Here is a 25,287-nt window from a genome sequence, read left to right on the forward strand (position 1 = left end):
AAGGAGTTCAGATCCCTCACCGGCGGTGGACGCGAGTCCGCCTCTGGTGGGTGAGGGCAAGCCGGGATCGCTTCGCCGCTGCTCAGGCACTTGCTGATCGTCATCGCTGTCCGGCATTCGTCGGCAACGCATGCACCTGGCTCCGCCATTTCTCCAAGGTCGAGCTCCCTTTTCACCTCATTCTTGCCGTTGCAAATCAGGGGGCGGTTCTCCTCTGCTGCTGGGCAGGTCGTCATCTTGCAACAGAAGTCGGAGGGGGCGGTCGCTACTTCTGGCGCCGCTTCGGTAGTCCCCTCCCATGGCACGCCCTCCTTCTTCCTCTGCGCTCCCTGTGGTGCTGCAATGGCGGCGGGTTTTGGCGGGAACTTTTGGCGTCAAGTGACACCGCACAGTCTTTGCAATAAGTCACAGTCCAAGTATAATAAATCACAGTTCCAAGGCACACATGACCTGATTCTTCAGGCTTAAGTAGATCCTGTTCGTGACGCCAAGTTGTAGCGCCCCCTCTGTTGCAGGGCCGAGGGGTACCCGGTACCGGGCCTGAGTCTCTGCTCTGGAGTTGTCACGGTGGCTAGACCCGGTCCGTGACCCTGCTGAGGGGCGTACAATGAAGGTGGAGGTATGGTGACGATGTTATGGTGCGGTGAAATGCCGGTCGCGGTAAATAACGAGGACACCAGGTTGCAGTCTCTTTACCTCTTTACTGAAGGTTTCAGGATCCTCAATCCGGAATACGGTTAACCAGGCTGCGCAAGTCCGGCCGGTCCGATGGCACCTCCAGAATTCCCTTTGCAGGTGGAAATCTGTGCCTACCTTCTAGCGCTTGTGTGTTGTGGTCCTCCCCTGCTGTGCTTACGGGATAGTCCCCACAACTGTTGTGTCTGTTTCTCGTGTTCCCTCACAACTCGATTCTGATGTTCTTCCACGTCCCCCAGATCTTATGGTTAGGACGCACCCGTATGACGGGGAGGCTCGGAGTTCTTCCGGGACTCTAGCGTCGCCCCACTCCTGTTGTTACCCCCCTGTATCTTCCTAGGTCAATTGGGTGAGACAGCCCACCTATAGCTGACTGTCCTGCTGTAGGTTTGAAGTTTGGCCTGGAGCTCTATACTTCCTCGGCGTTCCGGCCACCGGCTACGCGCCTCAGTAGGATGTTGCCTCGTCTTACAGCACGACTCCTACTGGTATTCTCCTTGTTGCGTTGATCTCGTTTCTCACTCAGCACAATAAATCTTGCTTCCTGTCCTTTCTTGGGGTACCGCCGCTATATCGTGCAGGCGCGGTCCCGTAACGTTCTCTCTGGTCACTAGGCCTCTGTCAGGATCCCACCCCTGACAGGGACCCCTCCGAATCTTCCCCTACAACACCCTCTGCCACGAGGTGTTGCCTGGTTCCAACCCAGTCAGCTTTCTCAACTCACTTCCTATCCAGCCCCCAGTTTTACCAGACTGTGAGGAGTGGCCTAATACATAGAACCCTTAGCTCCCCCTGGAGGCCAGACTGTGAAATGTATTGGTGTCTGTGATACCTGGTCAGATGAACTCCTTCAGTGCCATCAGACGTACCATAGCCCCCCTTAGCGGCGGAGCACCAGTACTGCAACGACCAGGACTCTGGGGCGCTGCACATGGTCACCATGTGGCGGTAATATCAGTATTGGCCTTTGTGTGGACATTCGTTTTCAGTAACAGCATGGTTATTTGCTGAGATTTTCCTATACCCACTATTGGGGTACGCCACCACAGTTATAATCAGGGTTACCTGGTTAGGGGCCCACTCAGATGTTTCTCTCCCACCCCAACCACAGAGATGAACCCCAGCTAAGCTGTCGCTCATGGACCATGAATGTTCTTTATAGCAGACTATTGCAGCGGAGGACATCACCACCATGAGGGTATGTGCACACGTAGTTGGATTTTTCCGCTCCTGTTTTGAGAAATCCGCAGGTAAAAAGCACTGCATTTTACCTGCGGATTTACTGTGGAATTACCGTGATTTTTGTGCGGATTCCACCTGCGGATTCCTATTGTGGAGCAGGTGTAAACCGCTGCGGAATCCGCACAAAGAATTGACATGCTGTGGAATAAACAACAGGGTTTCCACGCAGTTTTTTTCCGCAGCATGTGCACGGCAGATTTTGTTTTCCATAAGTTTACATGGTACTGTAACTCATGAAAAACTGCTGTGAATCCACAGCAAAATCCGCGACGTTTGCACATACCCTAACTTGTGCCTGCTCTGTGCCAGCAGCTGTGGGCTCTGGAGGTCTTCACCAGAGAAGTTGTAAAAAAGCCACGGAGACACCATCACGTGTTTCTCAACGCAAGCAATGAATAGCCAGGTATTTCACCGGGAAGGAACAACCACGGGAAAGGCAGCATTCAATAAAGGAAAACCACCTATGCCAAAACATGGTATCCATCCACAGACAGCTGTTTCGGGGTATTTGCCCCTCAGCCCCCCAAAACAGCTGTCTGTGGATGGATACCATGTTTTGGCATAGGTGGTTTTCCTTTATTGGATGCTGCCCTTCCCGTGGTTGTTCCTTCCCGGTGAAAGACCTGGCTATTCATTGCTTGCGCTGAGAAACACGTGATGGTGTCTCCGCGGTGTTGGATGTTTTGATCTCCCCGAGGTCATTCATCCTTATGTTCACCAGAGAAGTTGGCCGTGGTGATAATTTACCCGATTGCAGGATAAGCCCGCACAACTCATTACAAGCCCAGGAGAGCCATCACCGGCCTGGAGATCTGTTCTGCCCTGAGGTCACTGTGTCCGGCAGGGGCAGCAAATTCTAAGACTGGTCATATCACGAGCAGGAATTGTAATGTCTGTTTTATTAAGAATTGGGCTGTTTTATTAAGTTGGGCTATTTGTAAATTTATTATAAGCCGAGGGGAGATACATTTGTCATTGGGGGGAGGGGGGCACGCTCTGCTGATTTTGTCATAACAATATAATGTGCTATCCCCCCAAGCTCAATATGTGCACATGGGAAAACAAAACACATTACACATCAGTAATTTCAATAATTTGTTTATTCACACAAGTCTCAGGTCAGCACCTTATACACGTGATGGTTCACATCAGCTCATCCAGAAAACTCGACAATCCAGATCATATTTCCAGCAGAAATTTGAAAAATCCTCTGAAAACAAAAGATTCTCCAGTCTTATGTAAATGAAGATCAATGATCACAAATAAAAGTTCTGCAACTTTCTAATGACTGCGTGCACTTCACCATTTTCAGGATCTTTGATTGTGGTCAGTGAATGAAAAACAGTATTGCAACCAACCTGTCCTGATTCAATTCTTTTCACAGCTGAGGGTTTGCTACAATTGTATCCAGTCTTGATTTATCTGTTACTTTGTAACAAGTTTAAAGTCTCAGCTGTGAGAGATATTTGATCAATAAAAGGTTTCAGTTTCTAAATCTACACAGAAATAGTTCTATTCACTGACAGCAAGCGGAGCTCTTAAAAATATTGGAGAGCGAAAGTAGAATAGAAAACTGTGACTTATATAATGACAACGCTTTATTTAGACAAAACAGTCAAATAATTCAGATCATCTGATAATCCGGCTCCTGTCAGGGTCCACAGTTTCCAGATGATTAGAACTTTAGTGTTACTTTTGGGAATGTGATTTACTATGAATACAATTATTTGGGTCAGTACCTTAGATAAGCCACAACTCTACAACAATAATATACAAGGAGCAGCACATTTTCGGGGGTCTGAGCTGCCATTTTTTATTACATACATGTCTACTTTTAAGAATCCTTTTTGAACGAGACATCTGATGTGTTGTGTGATCGGAGCACTAGAGAATATATAAACTCCGCCCATAAGAGCAGTCCATTAATGTGTCTCCAGTAACAGGTCCAACAGAGCGGCCCAGTAATCAAGAGCAGGATAACGCTCATAAAAATTAAATTAAAATTCAATGTTAAAATTCTGTTTTCCTGCAACCACTGAGGGAGCGCACAGATTTATACAGCCACCACTAGTTGGAGCTCACTACATACAGATTTATACAGCAACCACTAGAGGGAGCTCACTACATACAGATTTATACAGCCACCACTAGAGGGAGCTCACTACAAACAGATTTATACAGCCACCACTAGAGGGAGCTCACTACATACAGATTTATACAGCCACCACTAGAGGCAGCTCACTACATACAGATTTATACAGCCACCACTAGAGGCAGCTCACTACATACAGATTTATACAGCCACCACTAGGGGGAGCTCACTGCATACAGATTTATACAGCCACCACTAGAGGGAGATCACTGCAGATTTATACAGCCACCACTAGGGGGACCTCACTACATACAGATTTATACAGCCACCACTAGAGGGAGCTCACTACATACAGATTTATACAGCCACCACTAGGGGGACCTCACTGCATACAGATTTATACAGCCACCACTAGGGGGAGCTCATTGCATACAAATTATACAGCCACCACTAGAAGGCGCTAACTACATATAGATTTATACAGCCACTACTAGGCGAAGCTCTCTGCATAAAGAACCATGACATCTGACAGCAGCTTCTAATGTATTTAACAGATGGTATCAGATGTCTCTGATCCCAGCCATTGCAGTAGGGAGTCAGCTGTTTATAATTGTGTGACAAGCTAGATGCATGAAAGTTATCACAGTGGTGCACTCCATACAATATATTTTGCCTATTTTATTTAATATGTTGTCACCTTTTCTGTTGTGGTATAAGTCACTAATCTAAGTGGCCTAAACAAGTAACAAGTCAGTATAAATTTGTGCCACCGGTAGTGTTGAGCGATACCTTCCGATATTTGAAAGTATCGGTATCGGATTGTATCGGCCGATATCCGAAAAATATCGGATATTGCCGATACCGATACCAATACAAGTCAATGGGACACAAATATCGGAAGTGATCCTGGATGGTTCCCAGGGTCTGAAGGAGAGGAAACTCTCCTTCAGGCCCTGGGATCCATATTCACGTGTAAAATAAAGAATAAAAATAAAAAATAGGGATATACTCACCCTCTGACGCGCCCTGGTTGTAACCGCTGCAACCGGCAGCCTCCGTTCCTAAGAATGAGTGAGTGAAGGACCTTCGATGACGTCGCGGCTTGTGATTGGTCGCATCCCGATCCCGATATCGCAAAAATATTGGAACTCGGTATCGGAATTCCGATACCGCAAATATCGGCCGATACCCGATACTTGCGGTATCAGAATGCTCAACACTAGCCATCGGTCTGACTCAATGTAGGCAATATAAAAACAGGCAACAAGCTCCCCCTAGTGGCGACTGGCAGCATCCTTCTGCAGAACAGCGCTGCCTTTTTTTAATTGCTGGAAACTATATTTTGTGTTTGGAGACACATTCTGGGGATACAACCTAAAACACAGTGTATATGATAGTGACCGATATTGGGGGGTCTTATGATTCACATTTATGGGATTCCATGACTAAAAGTGTAACAGTCCCAATATTCACCCAGTTATACGGCCACTATGGCTGAGACAGCACTTTAAGGACAGTTTCTCACCACATTTTTGTAATTTTTAACAGCCTCATTTTTAGACTGCAAAAAAAAAAAACTCTGATCAAAAACTGATGCATTTTAATCCATTGATATGGGGGAGGGGGTAGTGTCAGGAGATCATGTGACTTGTTTTAAAAAAATAAATAAAAAGAATAAAACCAGATGTAAACCCAGTCTGACAAATACACGTTAGACTGATGCCATGTCACACGTTTTTCCCATTATATCTGATGTACAAGCAAACTTATCCGTATAGCAACGTGTTATTTTTTTACCGTACAAAAGGATAAAGTAAAACGCAAAAAACGTGGTGAGAAATGGACCTGGGAGCAGCCACTGAAATCAGTAGTATAAAAGTAGTGATTGTAGGGGGTGGCAGGACCTCTCCCCTGCCTACAATGGCTGATAACAGGGGACAATAGATTGCATTTAACGACACAGCAAATGGAGAGGGGATATCAAATGACTGATAACAGAAAGAAACAGATTGTATGCAATGCAAAGAGGAGATATTCATTAGGTATAGCGTCAATTTAGGAAAAATGGGTGTGTGGGGTACCTATAATAATATATTATTATATATATTATGTACATTCCTGTACTACGTGGAGTGACCAGTACCACCAGGGGGCGCTTCTCCAGTGTCCGTGATTAATCCCAGGTTCCATTATTTCCATTCCTGACCTGAAGTCGCCTCAGTCTCACTTGGGAGGGCATGTGGGCACTACGTGCATTGATCTGGCACAGCGGTGCCAATTAAAAGGCCTATGTGCACAACCACTTTATTTGCAAGAGTGCCCTCCTTTAGATATGCAGGCGCAGCACTGAGACGCCCCAAGTCTTAGCGTTTACCTCCCAAAAAAACAAAATAATACTCATTGGGTCATTAAAAGTGAAAAAGTTCCCAAATTCTGCATTTTTTTTGTTTCGTGCTTGTAAATGAGTGACTGTAAATCTCGTCCGATTCCTCAGGAAAAGTTCCAGTTGGTCAGACAGATGAGACTACAGCAGAAAACCCGAGCTGCGGAGGACGATTCTCCAGCACGTGGTCCATATTCCCGGTGAGGTCACACGACTATCTGCCTTTAAACAGATCTTTTCTTCTTCGCACTTCTTCAAGGACCCGAGAACGGAAATGACTCCACTCCTCGTCTGCCCCTCGCTGGAGGTCGAGCGCCATGTGCAAGTCCCTGCAGTGAGTGCGCAGGAAAGGATTGTATTCCTTCTCTTCTCCCAGGGTGGACGGACACTGGAGGCACAAAAAAGACGACTGTTTAATGTCTGCTCGTTAGGGCCGAGCTCATTACTCCACACACATCAAGAGCAGAATGAAAACAAGTCTATCCTGCTTTTAAGTCCACACTGCATCAGCGTCTGCACAGATCAGATTCTTTTTTTGTGGACAATATTACACAAGTTTATCAAAAATAGTGCAACCTTTATTGCATTTGCCATACTCCAAATTTATCATTAAGGTGCAACTCAATGTGGACAAATCTGAACTCATCATCTTTCCTCCAGCTCATAGACCTTCCTTACCTGACCTATCTATCGCAATCAACGACATCACGCTTTCCCCCGTACCGGAAGTCCGCTGCCTCGGAGTAACCTTCGACTCTGCCCTGTCCTTCACACCGCACATCCAAGCTCTGTCCAACTCCTGTTGCCTCCAGCTCAAAAGTATCTCCAGAATCCGTCCTTTCCTCAACCGTCAATCTACTAAAATGCTTGTACGTGCCCTCATCATTTCCCACCTTGACTACTGCAACATCCTTTTCTGCGGCCTCCCTGCTAACACCCTTGTACCTCTCCAATCCATCCTTAACTCTGCAGACCGACTACTCCATCTCTCTCCTCGCTACTCCTCCACTTCCACCCTCTGCAAATCTCTTCACTGGCTCCCATTCCTCAGCGTATCCAGTTCAAATTACTAATACTGACCTACAAAGCCATCCATAACCTGTCTACTCCATATAACTCTGACCTAATCTCCCGATATCTTCCCTCACGTAATCTCCGGTCCTCCCAAGACCTCCTTCTCTCCTCCACACTTATTCGCTCCTCACCCAATCGCCTCCAAGACTTCTCCCGAATATCCCCCATCCTCTGGAAATCTTTGCCCCAACACGTCCGACTATCAACCACATTCAGATCCTTCAGATGGAACCTGAAAACCCATCTCTTCAGGAAAGCCTACAGCCTGCACTGACCCCGCTGCCTCCTCATCACTACCGAACCTACCGCCTCACCAACACCGGAGCTCCTACAACCCCCCAACCTATTGTCTCCTTCCCCATAATCCTGTAGAATGTAAGCCCACAAGGGCAGGGTCCTCGCCCCTCTGTACCAGTCTGTCATTGTTAGTTTGTTTACTGTAAGTGATACCTGTAATTTGTATGTAAAGGTACCTTCACATTAAGCGACGCTGCAGCGATACAGACAGCGATGTCGAGGTCCCCGGGTAACCAGGGTAAACATCGGGTTGCTAAGCGCAGGGCCGCGCTTAGTAACCCGATGTTTACCCTGGTTACCAGTGTAAAATGTAAAAAAAACAAACACTACATACTCACCTTCGCGTCCCCCGGCGTCCGCTTCCTGCACTGACTGAGCGCCGGCCCTAACAGCAGAGCGGTGACGTCACCGCTGTGCTCTGCTTTCACTTTACGGCCGGCGCTCAGTCAGTGCAGGAAGCGGACGCCGGGGGACGCGAAGGTGAGTATGTAGTGTTTGTTTTTTTTACATTTTACACTGGTAACCAGGGTAAACATCGGGTTACTAAGCGCGGCCCTGCGCTTAGCAACCCGATGTTTACCCTGGTTACCAGTGTAAAATATCGCTGGCATCGTTGCTTTTGGTGTCAAACACAACGATACACGCCGGTCTGACGACCAAATAAAGTTCTGAACTTTCTTCAACGACCAGCGATATCACAGCAGGATCCTGATCGCTGCTGCCTGTCACACTCAATGATATCGCTAGCCAGGACGCTGCAACGTCACGGATCGCTAGCGATATCGTTTAGTGTGAAGGTACCTTAACCCCTTCTCATGTACAGCACCATGGAATCAATGGTGCTATATAAATAATAATAATAACAACATTTGTTATATATGGACTTAGCTGCATCATGATACATGTCCCATATATTGGATAAAGACAGAATAATGTGTGGAACATCAATAAATTTAGTGCAATTTTTAACTTTTTATGCATATTAAGAATGGTTACAACATTATTGTTCCATGCTTCTTCAAAACATGCAACTTTTTTATGTCTTATGTAGAAAGGTCATTCTAAATTTGTTGTACTTCCTAACAAAATAGTTAACCATGCCTCCTATTCTATAGTAAAAGGAGTAAAACATAAATTTGGCTTAAACATTTACGACAAAGAAACGTTGCAGTTTGCCCACAAATTTTAGCAAATGTCAGAAGCAGCAGAATTGTGAACACAGCTCTGGATGCGATTAGAACTTAACGTGATTGAATTCAAAAGAACCGAACTAAAGACGAGCAGGTCCTAAAAACATCCTACATTGGGGACTGCCGGCTCACGATCACTCGGCACCCTACTTACCTGAAGCTACCAGCAGCCATGATACGTCATCTATAATTTCCTGTCCCCAACTTATATGGGGCTATATACAGCCTATAGGACACCATACACTATAGTAAACCCCCTCCTGTCTCTATATCACCCCCCTATGTGTGTCAGCCTGTCCCTCACACGCCTCGTTACCCACCGTGCATTTCTTCTCCAGCCTCTGCTGAACGACCCACTGAATCTTCTTGTCCCGCACCGCGTTATCAGGCTCCACTGCCGCCGCAAACATCAGGTTATCCGCTGCATACTCATGGCCTGGGGGAAGACAAACATTAGGACCACTCACTTGCCTCTTCTGATTAGAAAATGTTTAATTTGTGTTTAAATGCTTTCCCATTTTCTAAATGTCTGCATGCTATCATTGAATGGAAAAAAGAAATTTGTGCTGCCGATATATCCAGCTCAATAATGTTTGCCTACACCGGACACATAGTAACAAATCCTCAGCTATAGACCTCCTAACACAACTAAGGCGCAAACTTCTATTCTGAGACAAAATACTTCAGGACTGTTGTTGTGCTTAGTCAGGGAAACACTCTCTTATCAGTACAGGATCAGTAATGTAATGTATGTACACAGTGACTGCACCAGCAGAATAGTGAGTGCAGCTCTGGAGTATAATACAGGATGTAACTCAGGATCAGTAATGTAATGTATGTACACAGTGACTGCAGCAGCAGAATAGTGAGTGCAGCTCTGGAGTATAATACAGGATGTAACTCAGGATCAGTAATGTAATGTATGTACACAGTGACTGCACCAGCAGAATAGTGAGTGCAGCTCTGGAGTATAATACAGGATGTAACTCAGGATCAGTAATGTAATGTATGTACACAGTGACTGCACCAGCAGAATAGTGAGTGCAGCTCTGGGGTACATACAGGATGTAACTCAGGATCAGTAATGTAATGTATGTACACAGTGACTGCAGCAGCAGAATAGTGAGTGCAGCTCTGGAGTATAATACAGGATGTAACTCAGGATCAGTAATGTAATGTATGTGCACAGTGACTGCAGCAGCAGAATAGTGAGTGCAGCTCTGGAGTATAATACAGGATGTAACTCAGGATCAGTAATGTAATGTATGTACACAGTGACTGCACCAGCAGAATAGGGAGTACAGCTCTGAAGTATAATACAGAATGTACCCCAGGATCAGTAGGGTGCATCTCAGGATTAGGATGAAATATACTTCCCTCGGTCATTTTTATTCATGGTGTGATGTTATATAGTTCTTTAAACCAGGTGAGATATTATTCTTTGGCCACTAGATGTCACCAAAGCACAATTTTTTTTTTGGCTTTTTTTTTTTAGCACAGTGTATCCAGTTTATTCCTGCACCCTGTGATGAACCTACCAGGCCAGAGCAACGTGTTGTCATTCAGAGAGGCCACAGTATCCAGTGATGACAGCATGGTGCCCGCCGAGCCCTCGAACATTCTCCCTTGAGAGACAAAAACAAAAAGGTGGCTGAATCCACATAAAAACATCCAGTATTATACCTGGTAGACTGCCAATGCACCAAGCATGAGGGTTGTCAGGCAAAAACTGTAAGCGTCAAACAGAATATTTACTATACTAACACTATACTTTGACGTGTCAGACGTTATGATTTTAGGCCCCCTACACACGTTCAGGAATTGATGCAGAAAATTCCTGTGAAAATCCGGACATTTCTGCCGGATTTCCGCATGAAAACCGCATGCGTTTTTAGCGCGTTTTTTACGCGGTTTTTCCCGGACATTTCCCAATGCATTAGACAGTGGGAAAACCGCTAAAAAAACGCAAAATTAAAGAGCATGTTCATTTTTTTTCCGCAATGCGTTTTTCATGGGGAAAAATGCACATCATTTGCACAGAAATTGCGGATTTCATTAAAAATGATAGGATGCTTAATGTATGCAGATCATTTGCGGTTTTATAGCATTTTTATAGCGCAAAAACGCTAAAAAAACGCAAATAATCTGCAACGTGTGAACATAGCCTTAAAGGAAATTTTTCTATTACAGTTCCACTAACCAAAAGATTTTTTTCTTGACCATGGACAACCTGTTGAAATGCAAAAATTCATTTTTGCAGTGGTCATCTCCTTCCCTCCATGTGGCGGTGGGCTGCTCGCAAGGGTTGTTACCCAGCTTTCCATAGAACATATCTGGGGCTTTTATGTATTCACACAACTTTCCAAGAAGTTCTATGACTAGTCAGGAAAATTGTATAAAAAGCATATCAACCAGAGCGCACCTTTAATTTTAACCATAGTGGTTTAACCCCTTCAAGACAATAGTGCGTCCTGAGATAGATGTGACTGTATGGAGCGAGCCTCGCAGAAAAAAAAAGTATATTCGGTATCATCACCTCCGTAAAGGTTTGAGCTATGAAAATAGTAAAGAATTTAACATCTAAGGTAAAAACGGTAAAGAAAAAAAACAAAACACGAGAATTGCGTATTTTTACGTCCTAGCACCTCTCGCAAAAACGCAGTAAGAAACGTTTAGAAGAACGTATGTACCCCCAAAATGATACCAATAAATACGATAGCCCGCCATGCAAAAAAATCAATTGAATAGCACCATCAATGGAAAAATAAAAAGTGACAGCTCTCAGAACACGGTGGCACAAGTTTTTTAAATAACTGTCTGAACTTTATTTAACTGCAAAATAATATTAAAATAAAAAGAAAATGGCAATAATACAAGTTTGGTGTCGCCGTAATAGTAGAGACCTGGAGAATCATGTCAGGTCATTATTACTGGATAAGCTCCACTAAAACTTCACTCTCACAGCAAAAAAAAAAAAAAAAAAAGGATGGAGGAATTGCAATTTTTTTATTTTTTTTTTTTTTTCACCATTTCACCTCACCAGTATATTTTCACTTTGTAGGCTGGATCCTTTCTCCTGGGGATTTATTTTTATTATAGAGGGAAGCGCTTTTCTTCATTTTCTGCAATAATATCATGAAGGCAGACGTTCCCTCCGATCTGACAATAGCTGGGTCAGCGCTCAGCAGGACGGATCGGTCGGCTCCATGGCAACGGCGGGAAAAGGCGGATTTGTCTCAGGGTTTTGTTCTCGTATCCTATGGCGAGGGGTTTATTGATCCCCCCACCTGCCCTTCCCCCAGGTGTCATCAGGATGAGAAGTCGATGGTGCTGCGGATTCCACATTTTTTTTTTCACTAAATCTGGAACTAATGATCTCTTCCTGAAAATGATCAAAAAAACTCAGGTGCCTGACGTGAAACAGAACAGTCAGATGCTTCGGGGGGGGGCTGCTATACATAATGGCTGCCCCCGGTGACTGCAGACGACAACATTACAGTGGAAACTATAGTTATATCTGTTTCCAGGAAAGCAACAACTGACAAAGATAATCACCACCATGGTGTCCGTAAGAGCGTCAGGTCAGGTACCATCCATCCAGAGCTGCACGTAAATAATGAATTGGTCCAGGTTTTTGTTTTATTTCTTAGGAATGAACTTACAGATCGTGATTCACTTCTAACTTTGGCTCAAGAAACTGCATCAAAAACTGCACGTGTGATCGCTCGTCTAATAACGCAGCTGCTCTATTAGCTGGCGACTTTAAGGTTACTGCCCCTTTAAGATGCTCTAGCTTTGTAAGTGCAGAGTGATAACTGAAGTGTTTTTTTCCTCCTTCCTCTCGGGTCACTGACGTTGAGAAGCGCTTCTTTATAACCAGAAAGCAGCAGCTGCGCCAAAGTCAAGAGGAATTAAAGCCCTCGTCAATCTCAGCTCCGGGGAAGGAAGGGATTAGGATTTATGTTTAGTATAAATCAGAACAAGCTGAAACTTCACAAAGGAACGCCCCCGCATCCCTGACTATAAAAATAGCAGGAAAGCATCTCCTAGTGCTGGACAGTATCAGCTCTGCTACATCAGGGCATAGACCTAACTAAAGTCTCCAGGTGAGCTGCATTGTCTACTGGAGCCTAGCCTCAAATCCATTAAATCCTCAGGCTGCTGTTTCGCCTCTAGTGATTTCGATTTTTTTTGGCTGCTGCCCAATCTCCGCAGGAGGTCAGTGCATGAGAGGCAATTATCATTCCAGCAGAGACAAACTACAAAGAATCAACCAAGAGAAGAATTAGGAATCCAAGGGAAGGGCCTTGAAAATCTTATTTATGAAAAAGAAAAAAAGTGATATAAAAGATAAGAAATAATCTCTATCCAGCCAATCAAAGTTTAAAATAAAAAATATCAAATTTGTAATTAAAAAAAATTTGGTTGGTGTCCCCATTTTCGTACATATCAAACTATTTAAATTTTTCCATCAAAAGAGCTGTATAGGAGGGACTCATTTTGAGCCTTGAGATGACTTTTTTTATACCATTTTTTTTTATTGCATTTTTATAGCACTTTCAGACCGGAGGGATTAAAACTTTTATATAAATATATCAGTCCCTTGTGATCACATCCTAGCCAATGTAAGCCGATGTCGTATGAATGCCCATATTGGGAAATTATTAAGATGCAGTAATCTGAGTGCGCTCCAGTCGCTGCAGGAACAAGGCAGATGGCGGCTGTGTAACACAGCCGGTATCTGCCCGATATGGTGCATGGCAGCTTCCGAGCCGACTTCATATTATCTTAGTCACCAGTAAAAAAAAAATGTACGTCATAGACCATTAACCAGTTAGAGGTATTTTCCAGAATTGGCAAAACAAGGCTGCCTTTTTCCAAAAACAGCACCATTCCTGTTCTCAGGTAGCTTGCGGTCTTGCAACTCGTTTCTATTTACGACAATGGAGAGACACATCCTGTGAACATTAAAAAAAGCAGCCATATTTTTACTAGTTCCGAATTCCCTTATTTTTTTTATTGCAGCTTTGGAAGCGACTGGAGCATAAGATGTAATTTAGAATCAGGAAAGTAAATCTGGATTATAAAGCCACTGAGGAATTACCGATCCTCTGCATCTCCGCACCCAGTAATCAGATTACGCTGGCACGGACCGAGGTGAAGACGCCAACAGAAGAACAGCGCTGGGGACCGGCCAAGCTTCCGTGAACAGGAAACCAGAGCCGTATTATCAAGGCCTGACTGTATGTGTAATAACTGCCATTAATAACGAGCGCGATCGCTATCCCGCATGTCTCCCCTCATAAGATGACCAAATCATTCCGTATCAACACCATATTCATATGACTATATACAACGCTACCCCAGCTACTGCAGAACCTCTTTTCAAGAACAAAGCTATGGCCTGAGCTTACCACAGCCGGCGAGGAAGAGGAGGTCCCCAGAGAACAGACAGTCTGGTCCGTCTCCAGATTTCCCATCCAGCACGTAAATCATGTGACCCACGGTGTGACCCGGCGTGAAGAACGCCTGAAACTGCAGTCGCCCCACGGCCAGCTGGTCCCTGTCAGATAGAGGACTGGGGGGAAAAATAGGGGAAAAGTCACAATGTGTCCGAGAGCACAAGAGAAATATCATCTGAGAAATCACAACACACGGCGGATGCTTCAGAGATTGGCGCCAACCTCACTTCTACTACAAAACACACTAGGCCTCATTTATCGTCAGGGTCCTGCCTGTTGTCCATAGCAACCAATCAGAGCGCAGCTTTCTTTTCTTATTCTGATCTGGTAGAATGAAAGCTGCGCAGTGATAGGTTGATATGGACAATAAAGACAGTTATTTTTAGACACTTTCTAAATCTGCCGAGGTAAATCATTAGTTTTTACACCAATGCTCTTCAGGTTCACTTATTGTTTTGGTACATTTTCACACAAAAGTGAGAGCGAAGTGGATTTATCAAAGCAAATTTATGGCAACCAATCAGAGTGCTGCTAACATGCCTTTCACTGCTGTGGAAATATAAAAGCTGCACTGTGATTGGTTACTATGGGCAACCTCACTGAGCTAAGCCTCTTTGATGGATTTTTGGTTACTGAGATAGATTAGTGGCAAACAAGATGGCCGCCGTTACATTACAAGTAAACATACAAGAAAACAATGGTCCCCAACACTTATCTATGCAGATTATAGACCAATTACAGTAAACTCCCGCTTTAAAAACTCTGCGCATCTCTGACGTACAACCATTTATAGGGGTATTCACTTTTTATATGTATTATGGATGGATGCCTAAGACATGAACGCCACTTTAACCTCCTCAAGAATGAAAGATGTAAATGTCAGAAGGGAGTGCGGATATATGAACGGGGTCATATGCTGATCCCACTCCATACGTGGAAACTCCTGCTGTGTTATAAAGCCAATATTTGCCTCTAACAGCAGCAACTGTTAGGTAAAAAAAATAAAAATACATTTTTTTCTTCAATGGCATGATCACCCCACATTCCCCAAACAAAACAAAACAAAAAAAGAAGCAGCAGCATATTTGGAATCGCCACGTCCATAAAAGAAATTAAATTAACCCTACACCATAAAAAAAATTGACATTGTAGAATTTGCTTTTTCAGTTGCTGCAGTTCCCTGAATAAATGCAATAAAAAAAGTGAATAAAACAGAGAAAAAAAATCTTATGAGTTTTTATTGCCTGAAGAATTGTGTTTTCGGGTTATTTTACTGCTCATTTATAAAGTCATAAAGGCAAAAAGAAAGTGAAATAGCTTCTTTTCCTCTTTAATTATTTCACCACAATTTACATTTTTTTTTCCCTTTTTTCAGTCCATTGAATGGCAATACAAATGGTGTCATCCAAACTACAACTCGCCCTGCAGAAAACAAGCCCTAATATATATGTACAGGAAAATTAAAAAAGGTTATGACTCTTGGAATACAGGAAAAAAATGGGAAAGCAAAAAAATGAAGAACGGCCACATTATTAAGGGGTATTCCCACCCCATGAAGTGATGGCATATTACTAGGATAAGATGGTTGGTTGTTTTTCTGGCTCCCTGGCCACATGGCTGTGAAGAACAGACCTATGCTGCTGTTACCTGGCCAGCACCACGATAATTTCGTGTGGCCCCATCTTTGTCAAGTTTCTCAGAGGTCAAAACCCGACTCATCATAGTCAGGGCAAATTCTACCTTGTAGAAGATAGGAATACCCAGTATAAGTGTCTAAATACATGTACAGTGGGGAAAATAAGTACCGTATATACTCGAGTATAAGCCGACCCGAGTATAAGCCGACCCCCCTAATTTTGCAACAAAAAACTGGGAAAACTTATTGACTCGAGTATAAGCCTAGGGAGGAGCAGCAGCTACCGGTAAATGTCAAAAATAAAAATAGATACCAATAAAAGTAAAATTAATTGAGACATCAGTAGGTTAAGTGTTTTTGAATATCCATATTGAATCAGGAGCCCCATATAATGCTCCATACAGTTCATTATGGCCCCATAAGATGCTCCATATACAAATATGCCCCATATAATGTTCCATGCAGTTCTTTATGGCCCCATAGATGCTCCATATAATGCTCCAAGCAGTTATGGCCCCATAGATGCCCCATATAATGCTCCATGCAGTTATGGCCCCATAGATGCCCCATATAATGCTCCAAGCAGTTATGGCCCCATAGATGCCCCAGATAATGCTCCATGCAGTTATGGCCCCATAGATTCCCCATATAATGCTCCATGCAGTTATGGCCCCATATAATGCTCCATGCAGTTATGGCCCCATAGATGCCCCATATAATGCCCCCATAGATGCCCCATATAATGCCCCATGCAATAATGGCCCCATAGATGCCCCATATAATGCTCCATGCAGTTATGGCCCCATATAATGCTCCATGCAGTTATGGCCCCATAGATGCCCCATATAATGCCCCCATAGATGCCCCATATAATGCCCCATGCAATTATGGCCCCATAGATGCCCCATATAATGCTCCATGCAGTTATGGCCCCATATAATGCTCCATGCAGTTATGGCCCCATATAATGCCCCATGCAATTATGGCCCCATAGATGCCCCATATAATGCTCCATGCAGTTATGGCCCCATAGATGCCCCATATAATGCTCCATGCAGTTATGGCCCCATATAATGCCCCATGCAATTATGGCCTCATAGATGCCCCATATAATGCTCCATGTAGTTATGGCCCCATAGATGCCCCATATAATGCTCCATGCAGTTATGGCCCCATATAATGCTCCATATAATGCTCCATGCAATTATGGCCTCATAGATGCCCCATATAATGCTCCATGCAGTTATGGCCCCATAGATGCCCCATATAATGCTCCATGCAGTTATGGCCCCATATAATGCTCCATGCAATTATGGCCCCATAGATGCCCCATATAATGCTCCATGCAGTTATGGCCCCATAGATGCCCCATATAATGCTCCATGCAGTTATGGCCCCATAGATGCCCCATATAATGCTCCATGCAGTTATGGCCCCATATAATGCCCCATATAATGCTCCATGCAATTATGGCCCCATAGATGCCCCATATAATGCTCCATGCAGTTATGGCCCCATAGATGCCCCATATAATGCTCCATGCAGTTATGGCCCCATATAATGCTCCATATAATGCTCCATGCAATTATGGCCCCATAGATGCCCCATATAATGCTCCATGCAGTTATGGCCCCATAGATGCTCCATATAATGCTCCATGCAGTTATGGCCCCATATAATGCCCCATATAATGCTCCATGCAATTATGGCCCCATAGATGCCCCATATAATGCTCCATGCAGTTATGGCCCCATAGATGCCCCATATAATGCTCCATGCAGTTATGGCCCCATATAATGCTCCATATAATGCTCCATGCAATTATGGCCCCATAGATGCCCCATATAATGCTCCATGCAGTTATGGCCCCATAGATGTTCCATATAATGCTCCATGCAGTTATGGCCCCATAGACGCTCCATACAGCATTGTGCCACATGTAATGTAATGCTGCTGCTGCACTAAAAAAAAATAAATTACATACTCACCTCGCGTCGCTGCCCGCTGCTCCTCAGCGTCCCGTCTCTCCGCACTGACTGTTCAGGGCAGAGGGCGGTGCGCACACTAATAAGTCACCGCGCCCTCTGACCTGAACAGTCACAGCAAGAAGACGGGAAGACGGAGCTTCGGTGGAACGAAGGAAGGTAAATATACTCACCTACTCCCGGCGCGGTCCCTGCATGTCCCACGGTGTACGGCGCGGCAGCTTCTTCCTGTAGTGAGCGGTCACATGGTACCGCTCATTACAGTAATGAATATGCGGCTCCACCCCTATGGGCGTGGAGTACATATTCATAACTTTAACGAGCGGTACCACGTGACCGCTGAAGAGGGGAAGAACTTGAAGCTGCCGCGCCGAACACTGTGGGACATGCGGGGACCGCGTCAGGAGCGCCGGGAGTAGGTGAGTATTTGACAGGCGTCGCTCCCCTCACCCGCCGACCATGACTCGAGTATAAGCCGAGAGGGGCACTTTCAGCCCATTTTTTGGGCTGAAAATCTCGGCTTATACTCGAGTATATACGGTATTTGATACGCTGCCGATTTTGCAAATTTTCCCACTTCAAACGGGCCTGAACATGTGCTGACGTGAGCAGGGGGACTTTACGTGCCCTGCAGGATTGTAATCCATGACGGCATAGTGCGTTACTAACGGTAATTATTGAGACTATGGTCCCAGCTTTCTTCAGGTCATTGACCAGGTCCTCCCATGTAGTTCTGGGCTGATTTCTGACCTTTCTTAGAATAATTCTTACCTCACAAGGCAAGATCCTGCATGGAGCCCAAGTTCAAGGTAGATTGACAGTCATCTTCTGTTTCGTCCATTTCCTAATAATTGTGCCAACAGTTGTTGCCTCCTCACCAAGCGGCTTGCCTATTGTCCTTTAGCCCATCCCAGCCTTGTCCGGACCAGAACGTGCGGCTGCATGTTTTTCTATGCAGCTGAACGCTCTAGAGCGCTCCCGAGTGCCGGTGGCAGTGCCGGGTATTGATGCGCGAGTTTCTCGCATTGCACTCGCAATTGTGACCCCGGCCTTACAGAAAAACTAACAGGTCTGTGAAAGCCAAAATTCTTGCTGGCTGGTCGATGATCAAATACTTATTCCATGCAATAAAATGCAATTTAAATTGTATAATTTTTAAATAATGTGATTTTCTGGTTTTTATTTTTAGATTCTGTCTCTCACAGTTGAAGTGTACCTACGATAAAAATTACAGACCTCTCCTTTCTTTGTAGGTGGGAAAACTTGCAAATTCGGAAAAGTATCAAATACAGTACTTATTTCCCCACTGTATCCCTTTAATATCATTTTTTTTTTAATTTTTTTTTTTTTTTTATAAAGATCTGACATTATATCCGTTAAAAGCTCCAAAAAACAATTCGTACTGTGTCAGTTCTGGAATGTCATCGCAGGAATTCCCGTACACCCGGCAGGACTTGTACAGCTTCTTCAGGGCTTTATTACCCCCACTGTGATCCCTAAAAGAAAAAGGGAGAAGGAGGAAAGAATTTAGTATAAAGAAGTATACATATTCCTTGAAGGCACACTTAAAGCATTTCAATATTTGGAGGATCAGCTATTTTTCCGTGTTATAATGTTGCATTTTTCCAAAGAGACGAGTAATAGGAATCTGTAATAGTTTACTACTCCCCATTGATCCCTATGGTATCATAACGCTGCTGTATGATTAGAAGGTGCTGACTTTATGTCGCCTGGCTCTTTAAATCTGGCCAATTTTACTCTCGTGTTGTGTAAACGGTTCGTTTTTGGGAACCTACGTAATTCCCGTGTAAAGCATTACACGCGCTGGGAAATAATGACTGGATTTCCCCTACGTTTATTGTATCAGCGGAGGCAAATGAGGTGGATCGACAGGACTTTCCGGTTCCAGAGATAGTCACAAGCAAACATAACGAGCGGGAAGAATCATAAACCGCCAAATAAGTGTGACTTATTGTAACGAAGAAATCCTGTGTGCTTTCTGCTGGCGGATACATGATTCATGGCTCATCACAGAATTCCTTCATGGATTCGAGGTCAGTAGGAGGCAAGGACGAGGTAGAGAATAATCGCTGCGGTCACGGATCCTTCCATGCTTCACCGCGCAGCTCAAGTATTCATTGGGATAATGTACTATATGGTGCATATAGGAATACCATTCCCGGCTGTGGGAGGGAGGCGCGCGGGCACAGTGCCAGCCCAGAGCAATGCAAGATCATGCATTTCCCCTTTATTACCAAATATTCCCTTTTATTTTTTCCTCCCCTTCTTCTAAGAGCCATATCTTTTGTTATGTTTCCATAATCATTCCCATATGAGGGCTCCTTTTTTGACGGACGAGTCGTAGCTTTGAACGACACCATTAACTTTACAATATAATGTATTGTCACAAAAAAAGAAAAATTCCAAGTGGAGAAAAAAAATTATAAAGAATGAGCTGGAAACATGATGCTCCATCTAAGCATAATTATGGCTATACCAAACATGTATAGTGTCTTTATTTTTATTTTAGTATTTGAAAAAATTTCAGAACATCGTAAAAAAAATAAAAATGTTTTGTATCATTTCTGAGACCCACGCTTTGTTCATTGTTGCATTAATGCAGCTGTGTGAAGGTTTGGTTTTTTTTGCATGCAGAGGTGTAGTTTTTATTGGCATCATTGTAGGGTAAATTGTGAATTTGATTATTTTTATTGATTTGAGATGCCTAAAAAAATCAATTAAAACATCACCATTTTCTTCTTTTTACAGTGTTTACTGTACACTTATTTTATATTTTGACGTATACCATCTCTGACATGCTTATTTTTTTCTTTCTTAAATTATTTAAGGATAGTGAAAAAGATGGTAATTCAATTCCAAGTTTCATAACTTTTTTTTAACATTTTTTTTTCCTTTTAAATTAATTTTCATTTATTTTTGTAGTCCCGTAATGGACTTGAACCTCCGATCATTTGATCAATTGAATCATATGCTGCACTACCCCAAAACTGCACTATATTAGTACAAATGACGTGGCTGGGCTTCATGGGAGTACAAACATGATGACGATGGGGGACTTCAGTATTCCCACGGCTGACATGGTTAACAATTGGCATCCCATGATTGAATCTGGGCGAGCACAAGAATCAATACCATTTTAACACGCCTTTCAAAATCTACATGATTAAACAGCAGAGGTCAGATCAAGCTCCGCTCGCTGCTGGCAGAGGCAGGTGTTGGCTGGGTAACGCAGCAGATACTCAAGGCGCATAGAGCGGGCTCAACTCTTAAGCCTGCTCAGTACACCCCACCCCTGACATAGGACCTACTTTGCACTGGGGTTCGGGAACTTCAAAGCAATGGAGGAGGGTACACAATAAAAGACTGCCCCAGAAGATTAAAAAAAAATAAATAGATTTTCTTAGTTTACATTTACATTGTATCTGAAGTCGCTCCAGAACACTTTAAAACCATCAGAATTTTATGACGATTTTGCAGGTTTACATGATTCGTACCAGTGTTTATGAGTACACAAGATGGCATCCAGCATCGCGCCCTCTCGGTCCAAATAGTTCTATAAAAAACAAAAAACATGATTAGGATTTCTACATTACCAATGAATATATTACTGTATTGAATTACTACCCTATGTTTGGCACTAAAGCTGCCATGTCATGCTCATGCTGGAAAAAAAAAACAAAACACACTACTGAAACCTATCCCCCTCCCAAATACTAAAAATGTAACTAATCACTATGAAATGAGTCAACAAAACGTTGCACAAATCAATAGTACAAGGAAAAAAAACTAAATTTTGTAATAAATCTCAGAGAAATCTGCTTCTTTCTCCACTTATGTGCCGCTTCTCTCCCGAATTCTCAATTCATCAGTCATTGGGAAAATTTGCTAAAATGTATCCGGTTAAAGAAAAAGACTGCCAAATTCCCTGAGTGATCAGATACAGCTGCCTGCTGGACTTTAGGGAGAAGTGAGGATAGAGGAGCAGAACGAGAGCGAGGCAGGAAGACCGACAGATCATGCGGCTGCTTTCTAATGAGCGCTTTACCTCGCACTGTTGCTGAATTCATGGCTACTCTGCCCAGTATGGATTCACAGCTACTCGGTCCAGTATGGATTCATGGCTACTCTGCCCAGTACTTCTTCGTGGCTACTCTGCTTATTACTGCAGTAATTTGTCTTCCATGTATTACAGAGCACATACAGTACAGTGCCTTGCGAAAGTACTCGGCCCCCTGGAACTTTTCAACCTTTTCCCACATATCATGCTTCAAACAAAGATACCAAATGTACATTTTTGGTGAAGAATCAACCACAAGTGGAACACAATTGTGAAGATGAACGAAATTTATTGGTTATTTTACATTTTTGTAGAAATCCAAAAACTGAAAAGTGGGGCGTTAAATATTATTTGACCCCGTTACATTCAATGCAGCAAACTGACTCCAGAAGTTCATTGTAGAACTCTGAATGATCCAATGTTGTCCTAAATGCCTAATGATGATAAATATAATCCACCTGTGTGTAATCAAATCTCTGTATAAATGCACCTGCTCTGTGATAGTCTCAGGGTTCTGTGTGAAGCACAGAGAGCATCATGAAGACCAAGGAACACAACAGGCAGGTCCGTGATACTGTTGCGGAGAAGTTTAAAACCGGATTTGGATACAAAATTATTTCCAAAACCTTAAACATCCCAAGGAGCACTGTGCAAGCGATCATATTGAAATGGAAGGAGTATCATACCACTGCAAATCTACCAAGACCCAGCCGTCCCTCTAAACTTTCATCTCAAACAAGGAGAAGACTGATCAGAGATGCAGCCAAGAGGCCAATGATCACTGTGGATGACCTGCAGAGATCTACAGCTGAGGTGGGACAGTCTGTCCATAGGACAACAATCAGTCGTACACTGCACAAATCTGGCATTTATGGAAGAGTGGCAAGAAGAAAGCCATTTCTCAAAGATATCCATAAAAAGTGTTGTTTAAAGTTTGCAACAAGCCACCTGGGAGACACACCAAACATGTGGAAGAAGGTGCTCTGGTCAGATGAAACCAGAATCCAAATTTTGGCAACAATGCCAAACGATATGTTTGGCGTAAAGGCAACACAGCTCATCACCCTGAACACACCATCCCCACGGTCAAACATGGTGGTGGCAGCATCATGGTTTGGGCCTGCTTTTCTTCAGCAGGGACAGGGAAGATGGTTAAAATTGATGGGAAGATGGATGGAGCCAAATACAGGACCATTCATGAAGAAAATCTGTTGTAGTCTGCAAAAAATCTGAGACTGGGACGGAGATTTGTCTTCCATCAAGACAATGATCCCAAACAAAGCAAAATCTACAATGGAATGGTTCACAAATAAACGTATCCAGGTGTTAGAATGGCCAAGTCAGAGTCCAGACCTCAATCCAACCGAGAATCTGTGGAAAGAGCTGAAAACTGCTGTTCACAAACGATCTCCATCAAACCTCACTGAGCTCGAGCTGTTTGCCAAGGAAGAATGGGCGAGAATTTCAGTCTCTCGATGTACAAAACTGATAGAGACAAACCCCAAGTGACTTGTAATCGCAGCAAAAGGTGGCGCAACAAAGTATTAAGATAAAGGGGCCGAATAATATTACACGCCCCACTTTTCAGTTTTTGAATTTCCACAAAAATGTAAAATAACTAATACATTTCGTTCAACTTCACAATTGTGTTCCACTTGTTGTTGATTCTTCACCAAAAATTTACATTTGGTATCTTTATGTTTGAAGCACGATATGTGGGAAAAGGCTGAAAAGTTCCAGGAGGCCGAATACTTTTGCAAGGCACTGTAGTCATGAGGGATTCCTGCTCTCCTGTCTCTGTGTATGTGAGCCATCATAGCACCTTGTCTCCATTCACTAGCTCAGAGATAACTGAAAAGTAGAGCTAGAACCTGCAAAGAGGAAAACTAGTGAAAATCCTGGATTCAAATGGCCACAGATAGTTTCATTCTTCATGTATGCGCACAGGACAGATAAAATGACAGTTACGCTGTAAGTCCTTATTACGGGTCTTGGCTGATTTTGCAGCTATAAAGAGGAGGGGTAATAACACTGTGACTTAGAAGATTTGCCATTTAGGACGATTGGGTGCCACCATCACCTAAAGACAGAAGAAACCAATGTACGAAGAATCGGGTGAATAGGTTTTATAACAGAACAGGACGACTTAAGGACATTTCATATTTGGGCTTCATTTTTCAGGTGCCCTTGAATATATATCATACTTGCTCAATTTGATTGAAAAATCAAACACAGTCCTTTAATAATTCCCCCAGACGTCCTTTGTGGAGGAGCACATCTATGGCCCTGGTGTTTCTTTCATCGCTGTCTCCTGTCTGGTGCGCCATTCATCTCGGCAGGCTTTCATGTGCTGCTCGGTGGCGGGCCTCTTCCTGCAGGAGATGTCCGCGGCTTTGTGTTTATCCTGATTATAATTCTGGGAGAGGAGGCCGCGTCTCCCCGTCCAAGAATAACAGCAGAGCCGGGTGTCACTCAGCTGCTCCGAGATCACAGCACAGGAATAGGTTAGTTCCAATAAAATAAAAAAAAATCACAACTTCCTTCTTCCCGGCCGGAGACAATACCCAGATAATTGTACCCAGGATGATACATTTCATCGCCTCGTATTATCACGAGCCGCAATAATACGTGGCGTGGTAACAGATGATTACTGCGTCTTTATGGGTCTCCGAACTGTAGCGGATGGTTCAAAAATAAATCCTCAAGACAATAGTGACTAATGTCACAAAACGCTTTTATTAAAGATTTCCTAAACATAACCTATTATTGCTATTCTTAACTATGTAGCAGAGCCAACTCTGTTACCTGGCAAATGAAGAATTATCTCAAGGAGAGATCGGTTTTGCATCTTATATGAAGGACTGTAGAAAAGAATCGGTTCATTGTCACATTCCGAGTGTCGCAGCCATGGATCGCTGACCCAAACTCAACAGCCCTATAGGTGTATATGAGACGGTCGGGTTCAGGTCACGAGATCCGAGGCCGCGCTGTGCATCGCAGTCCGTGCTTAAACTGTGAATGTTGGATGTCTAATTGTAACCTAGATGCCATTTCCTGCAAATGTACAATTAGCCATGTCCTAAATTAAAGCTCCAGTCTCTCGACTGGACAAACTGTAACCTCTGGCAATCTGAGATCCTAAAGATAATCAG

General features: G+C 43.7%; 1 protein-coding gene across 1 annotated transcript in view; it reads right to left on the reverse strand.

The window, feature by feature from the left end:
* Positions 1–3,020: 3,020 nt before the first annotated feature.
* LOC143784686 (putative thioesterase PNKD) overlaps positions 3,021–25,287 on the reverse strand; it is a 68,053-nt gene continuing 45,786 nt past the window's right edge. The window contains exons 4-10 of the mRNA XM_077273203.1: positions 21,573–21,631; positions 19,461–19,553; positions 14,389–14,552; positions 10,513–10,599; positions 9,295–9,410; positions 4,164–6,801; positions 3,021–4,125 (exon numbers count right to left, since the gene is read on the reverse strand). Of these exons, the coding sequence (XP_077129318.1) occupies positions 6,628–6,801; positions 9,295–9,410; positions 10,513–10,599; positions 14,389–14,552; positions 19,461–19,553; positions 21,573–21,631 (693 nt within the window). The 3' untranslated portion in view covers positions 3,021–4,125; positions 4,164–6,627. The remainder of the gene's footprint in view (positions 4,126–4,163; positions 6,802–9,294; positions 9,411–10,512; positions 10,600–14,388; positions 14,553–19,460; positions 19,554–21,572; positions 21,632–25,287) is intronic.

The sequence above is a fragment of the Ranitomeya variabilis genome, chromosome 7 (genome assembly GCF_051348905.1).
Source record: "Ranitomeya variabilis isolate aRanVar5 chromosome 7, aRanVar5.hap1, whole genome shotgun sequence".
NCBI classification, from domain to species: Eukaryota; Metazoa; Chordata; class Amphibia; order Anura; family Dendrobatidae; genus Ranitomeya; species Ranitomeya variabilis.